Genomic DNA, 7354 nt, shown 5'->3' with positions numbered 1-7354 from the left:
TTTATTATTTGTCAGTTCATAAACAAGGCAATGTTGTGGTGTTTAGCAACCATAAAATAATTTTCAAATACTTCTTCTGTTAGAAGGAAATTCATACAAGAAAAAGAAACTACAATAATGTTAACCATAACTAGTCAAAAAAACTGTGAAATTAAGGAAAAAGTAGGAAACAAATAATAAACTTGCATAAATGTAAACCACAGTTGCAAATTTATTTACAAATTCAAAGAGTTGGCCTTTTATTTAAATCCTAAGTCAAAGATCATAGATTCAAGAAATGATTAGCTTCTCCAAATTTCAAAAAAGTAATGAAATACCAATATATTGTCAGTTAGTCCTCACCAAGTGCCATGAGTCGGGGCAATTTTACGTCCAACCACAATTTTTTTTAAATGATTCCGGGACTTAGGAAATTTGAAGAAATTTTTTTTTAATGCTCCATGCTCCAAGCAAAGCACTTCAACAGCAGAAACTTATATCTAATAAATAAAGTATTTCCAACAAAGTAATGACATCCCAATACTGTACATTGTTAGTCACTCCTAGGATCAAGTCTGTTGGGCAATATTTATGTCATACTAGGAATCATTTAAAAATGACTCCAAGACTCGATAAATTTAAACAAATAACAATCCATCTTGCCAAGTATTAGGAACACCCATGTTACCCTGTCTGTCCAGTATCAAATTTTATGCAAATAGAACAACTAACTGATGAATAAGTATCCTTGGGAATGGTAATAGTTCAAGATACCATGATTCACCATATCGCCATGGTGTGAAAGGACTGATACCTGCAGTCCCCGAACTCGTATTAGAACTAAGAAAGTAAGAAAAATCGGAATAAGATTATGGCCTAACCCTAACCTGGCACACATACTACAGGAGTGCCGAAACTTATATCTACCGTAATACCATGCAAGAAGCTAATATTTTTCTGGTTTGGCATCGCTTATCAAACTCAATAGGTGCGCCTATCAACCATAGGTGAGGTGGTGGGAATAGGATTTGAAGTCGAGATGTATAAATTGCAATGGTAACACAGTTCAGGATAATATTTATTATAAAAAGCTAGATTATTGCGCCATTATGCCATCTCGTCATCTTTTCACCATAAGGTAAACATGAAAATCCTATCCTAACCAGAACGCCTATCTATTGAAACAATCTTTAACAGGAATCGGGGTGTTCCTAAAACAAAGAAAATGCAAAAAATCACTTGTCTCTGGTAATCGGTCATTGGATTCAGAAGTTTTATCCTCTGCAGGTATTGTAACATGTTTACTCTCTTGTTGCACATTTTTTATTTTTCGTTCGCAACGAGTGCTTCGTCTTACATTTTCTGGTGGAGTAGCATTCGAAGCGAACTTGCGCTGTGCTCTAATTGGGGAATCAGTCTTCGAAGAAGAACCAGATTCTCCATCTTGATTTCCGCTCGTTTGATGAGAATTTGAACCTGAGATTGTTTCTGCAAAGTTTTCAGAGTTTCTGGGGTGCATCATAATAGCGTGTGATGCAATATCCCCATCTTCTTCATCTTGACGCTGAGATCTTAAAACTCGTTTTTTCAACCATGATTTTTTTGAGTCATCGTGATCAATTTTTTCTAGTTCAACTTTCATATTTGTTTTATGTAAAATATTTTCGACGCTAACGCTACATTTGAGATTGATGTTTTCTTGTTGGGACGATGCACTAACAGAAACGGACAACCGAGGCATTTTGGATGGAGATGGAATGTTGCAATTTGATTCATCTTCCGAGGATGTTCGGGATTTGGATGATTTTTCTCTCAATGATTTCATCAACGCTCGATGAAGTTGAGATTCTTCAATCCAATGAAGATGACCTAAATATTGATAGAAAATTGAAATTGAAATCTTAGACACACGTTAACTTTGGCTATACATATTTCTTGAGGACAGATTTGTATTGTCAAACAAAAGTCGCGTGTCAAACCATGATACCAGTACACAGTTGACAAATTCTTAAATCCCCCACAAAGACATTTATTATAACAGTGAGTGCGAGCTCAACTTCTCAAGACAGTCTGGGCCTCCATATCGACACAAAACAGCAAAACGCCACCGCGCAAAAAACTATAAAAAGCGCAATTTAAACACATCACCATTGAATTCCTTTGGAAAAAAAATCCGATCCACAGAAGGAAAAAAATTTCTATTAGCATTTAAGAGATTTTTTAGCAAAACAACGCAATTTTGGTGATGTCACATGACGGCCGCATTTAATTTAAATTATTATCAAGACAAGGATGGCGCGATCTGACGCATCTGCCAGTCACCCCTCGTTTGTGAGACACAGAGTGTTTGTCAAACTCATACAAATGAGCAGACACAACAAACTGACAGATATCAGAGTATAATACACACATCTCAGCTTCGGCACAAATAAAAATAGCCAGATAGCAGCACATAGACTTTAATTTAGGCTGAATATTGGGCTGAAATATGGGTAAATGACAAAGTACAGTATCGGTAACTTACCTTCGCCATAATTGGTCAACTTTCTTTTCCGCCTTGGCCTCATATTTCTGAATATATCCCTTATGTACAGGTGAACTGAATTAACTAACAACGCGAAAAATGTAAAACGAGCAGAAGATTAACAAATATACGTAAACAACTACAACCTCCCTCCAGCGTGACAAATGAGTAATGCCAAAAATCGTGATTATATTTCCTACGCGGATTTAGGTTCCCAGTGCAAAATTTACCTGAGTTTCCATGAAGCCATCAATACAATGTCTCCGAAAGTGTTTACTTTATAATTTTGAGTACATGTCGATATAAGACTGAAAATTTAATTTTTATTGTACCCAAAACTCCTACGTCTACTTTTCATTGTCACAACAATATTAATTCAAATCATATTGAAATTACTACACGCCGGAGGATGAAACCTATTATAGTGATGTCCCGAGTCCGATATACGCATTATATATGTTACATACTCTCGTTACTAATGCAATTTTTCGCATCGAAATTTTATAATTAATAGGAGGAAAATGATGTTAATTCATTAATGGCATGTATCTTTTAAAAATACATCATAAAATATTCAATTTTGTTATTTCAGTTTAAACCATGATGAAGGCAGCCATATGGTACCACCCTGTCACCACAGCCGAACAGCTTGTTAGTTGTTAAGTCCAAAGCACCACTGTGGAGCTAGCAGCACTTTCAGCCAGAATATTTTTACACATTGAATATAGGTTTCACGCGCATATAGTGTTCACTTATAGGTAAATATGAAAATTGAAAATGCTGATCAAAATATAATATTGTCACGAAAAAAGATGAAAAATCTTTAAACTGAATGAATACATTAAATTTAACAAGAAAATAGTGTTCAAAAAAAGACTAACTAAGCGAAAAATGAATTTTCAGGTATTCCGCAAATACAAAGTTTCGGAAAATTATCTTTTTCGGAACCTCGATTCCTCGAAAACCGCCAATAAAGGCAGCACCACGACACATTTGGAGAAAAGCAGATACCATATAAATTCAATTTTTCTATAACAGAACAGTAGCAGTACGTTTTGGCTTGATCATATATATTACCAAACATATCGTGTAATCTAAATTTTAATAACGGCATGGACGTAACAAATTTAAAATTGATTTCGTATTTCAACTAAATTTGCTAGATAAGGGATAAAATATCATTTTCTTTTTGTCACACATTAATACTGTACATCTTTTAAACTTGGAATACGTTGCGGGAAGTATAAAACAGCAAAAATCATTTGCGACTCCTAGTGGATTCTGTCCTGGATTACAAAAAATTATCGTTTTTAAAATGGCGATTTTTCGAAAACCGCCAATAAAGGCAGCACTACGACATATTCGGATAAAAGCACATACATTATAGATTCGATTTTATTATGCCAGAACAGTAGCAGCACGTTTTGACTTGGCCATATATAATACCAAAAATAGCGTATATTCCTCGATTTTTAAAACAAAGGTACGTAACATATCAAAAAAGGGTTTGTATTTCAACTAAAGTTGCAGGATAATTGATCAAATATCTTTTTCTCTTTGTCGCACATCAATACTGTACGTCTATTAAAGTTAGAATAAGTTTCAGAAAGTATAAAGTACTAATAAAAATTTTGCGCACCCCCATGAATTAGTTTGAGAATTTCGAAAATTATCGTTTTTGGATTAGTGATTTCTCAAAAACCGCCAATAAAGGCAGCATCACGACACATTCAGAGAAAAGCACATACCTTATAGATTCAATTTTATTATGTCAGAACGGTAGCAGAACGTTTTGACTTGGCCATATATAATACCAAACATAGTGTGTATTCAAAAAGTTATAAACAATGCAGACGTAACATATTCAAAAAACGTTTGGTATTTCAACTAAATTTTCTAGATGATTTATCAAACATCTTTTTCTCTTTAACATACATATATACTATACGTTCATTAAACTTGGAATAAGTTGAGGAAAGTATAAAATATCAAATAGCATTTTACGTCCTTTGTGAATTATTTTCAAAATTTCGAAAAATTATCGTTATTGAAATAGCGATTTCTCGAAAACCGCCAATAAAGGCAGCATTCCGACACATTTGGAGAGAAGCAGATACCTTATAGATTCGATTTTAATAAGTCAGAACAGTAGCAGCACGTTTTGACTTGGCCATATATAATTCCAAACATAGCGTATATTTTCAATTTCATTAAAAAATGTAGATGTGACATATTTAAAATCGGTTTGGTATTTCAACTAAATTTCCTAGATAATTTATCAAACATCTTTTTCTTTTGGACATATATATATACTATTCGTTCATTAAACTTGGAATTAGTGTGCAAATCTTAAAATGCCAAAAAATGATTTGACGCGCTCTTGTGGATCCTTTTCGGAATTTCGAAAAATTATCGTTTTTGAAAGGGCGATTTCTCAAAAACCGCCAATAAAGGCAGCACTACGACACAGTCGGAGTAAAGCAGATACCTTATAGATTTGATTTCATTGTGTCAGAACAGTAGCAGCACGTTTTGACTTGGCCATATATAATACCAAACATAGTGTGCATTCAAAAAGTTATAAACAATGCAGACGTAACATATTCAAAAAACGTTTGGTATTTCAACTAAATTTCCTAGATAATTTATCAAACACCTTTTTCTCTTGAACATACATATATACTATACGTTCATTAAACTTGGAATAAGTTGCGGAAAGTATAAAATACCAAAAAGCATTTAACGTCCTTTTGTGAATTATTTTCAAAATTTCAAAAAATTATCGTTATTGAAATAGCGATTTCTCGAAAACCGCCAATAAAGGCAGCATCGCGACACATTTGGAGAGAAGCAGATATCTTTTAGATTCGATTTTAATAAGTCAGAACAGTAGCAGCACGTTTTGACTTGGCCATATATAATTCCAAACATAGCGTATATTTTCAATTTTATTAAAAAATGTAGATGTGACATATTTAAAATCGGTTTGGTATTTCAACTAAATTTCCTAGATAATTTATCAAACATCTTTTTCTTTTGGACATACATATATACTGTACGTCCATTGAACTTGGAATGAGTTGCGGAAAGTATGAAATAACGGAAAATCATGTTTCGCCTTCTTGTTGATTATTTTCAAATTTTCGAAAAATTATCGTTTTTGAAATAGCGATTTCTCAAAAACCGCCAATAAAGGCAGCACTACGACACATTCGGAGAAAAGCAGATACTTTATAGATTCGATTTTATTATGTCAGAACAGTAGCAGCAAGTTTTGACTTGGCCATATATAATACCAAACATAGCGTATAATTTTCAATTTTATCAACTATTTAGATGTAACATATTTAAAAACGGTTAGGTGTTTCAACTTAATTTACTGGATAATTCATCAAACACTTTTCTCTCTTGGTCATACATCAAAACTGTATGTTCATTAAACTTGGAATTATTGTGCAAATCCTAAAATGCCAAAAAATGATTTGACGCCCTCTTGTGGATTATTTTCGGAATTTCGAAAAAATTATCGTTTTTGAAAGGGTGATTTCTCAAAAACCGCCAATAAAGGTATCACTACGACACATTCGGAGTAAAGCAGATTCCTTATAGATATGATTTCATTATGTCAGAACAGTAGCAGCACGTTTTGACTTGGTCATACATAATACCAAACGTAGCGTGTATTCAAACTTTTATAAACAATGCAGACGTAACATATTTAAAAACGGTTTGGTATTTCAACTAAATTTTCTAGATAATTTATCAAACATCTTTTTCTCTTGGACATACATATATACTATTTGTTCATTAAACTTGGAATAAGTTGCGGAAAGTATAAAATACCAAAAAGCATTTTACGTCCTTTTGTGGATTATTTTCAAAATTTCAAAAAATTATCGTTATTGAAATAGCGATTTCTCGAAAACCGCCAATAAAGGCAGCATTACGACACATTTGGAGAAAAGCAGATACCTTATAGTTTCGATTTTAATATGTCAGAACAGGAGCAGCACGTTTTGACTAGGCCATATATAATTCCAAACATAGCGTATATTTTCAATTTTATTAAAAAATGTAGATGTGACATATTTAAAAACGGTTTGGTATTTCAACTAAATTTTACTGGAAAATTCATCAAATACTTTCTTTACTTGGGTATACAACAAAACTGTACGTTCATTAAACTTGGAATTAGTGTGCAAATCTTAAAATGCCAAAAATGATTTGACGCCCTCTTGTGGATGCTTTTCAGAATTTCGAAAAATTATCGTTTTTGAAAGGGCGATTTCTCAAAAACCGCCAATAAAGGCAGCACTACGACACATTCGGAGTAAAGCAGATACCTTATAGATTTGATTTCATTATGTCAGAACAGTAGCAGCACGTTTTGACTTGGCCATATATAATACCAAACATAGCGTGTATTCAAACTTTTATAAACAATGCAGACGTAACATATTTAAAAACGGTTAGGTATTTCAACAAAATCTATGAAGTATCTGCTTTTCTTCGAATGTGTCGTAGTGCTGCCTTTATTGGCGGTTTTGTGGAAATCGCCACTCCAAAAACGGTATGTTCGAGATATTAAACAAAAGTACTATGGGGCGTAAGTCATTTTTTTGTTGTTTTATACAATTTGCAACTTATTCCAAGTTTAATGAACGTTCATTATTGGTGTACGTCCAAAAAAAAGATGTTTGATGAATTATCCAGTAAATTTAGTTAAAATACAAAATCTTTTTACAATATGTTACGTGTACATTGTTTATAAAATTGTAAATACACGTTATATTTGGTATTATATATGGCCAAGTAAAAACGTGCTGCTGTTGTTCTGACATAATGAAATGG

General features: G+C 33.0%; 1 protein-coding gene across 1 annotated transcript; it reads right to left on the bottom strand.

The window, feature by feature from the left end:
• Positions 1 to 19: 19 nt before the first annotated feature.
• Positions 20 to 2837, bottom strand: LOC120333976 (uncharacterized). Its single transcript, XM_039401406.2, has 2 exons — positions 2504 to 2837; positions 20 to 1848 (listed from the first exon to the last, which is right to left on the bottom strand). Exons 1-2 carry the CDS (start codon positions 2544 to 2546, stop codon positions 1151 to 1153), a joined length of 741 nt encoding a protein of 246 aa, XP_039257340.2. The 5' UTR covers positions 2547 to 2837; the 3' UTR covers positions 20 to 1150.
• Positions 2838 to 7354: the final 4517 nt, after the last annotated feature.

Source organism: Styela clava, chromosome 15, assembly GCF_964204865.1.
Source record: "Styela clava chromosome 15, kaStyClav1.hap1.2, whole genome shotgun sequence".
Lineage (NCBI taxonomy): Eukaryota > Metazoa > Chordata > Ascidiacea > Stolidobranchia > Styelidae > Styela > Styela clava.
The sequence above is the reverse complement of the archived record's forward strand: the minus strand, read 5'-3'. Positions and strand labels throughout refer to the sequence as shown.

Excerpts from the sequence above, each read along its gene's own strand:
- LOC120333976 (XM_039401406.2), bottom strand. The coding sequence starts at position 2,546 with ATGAGGCCAAGGCGGAAAAGAAAGTTGACCAATTATGGCGAAG. Across the intron at positions 1,849-2,503 it reads GTTGACCAATTATGGCGAAG|GTCATCTTCATTGGATTGAA; the intron begins GTAAGTTACCGA and ends ATCAATATTTAG.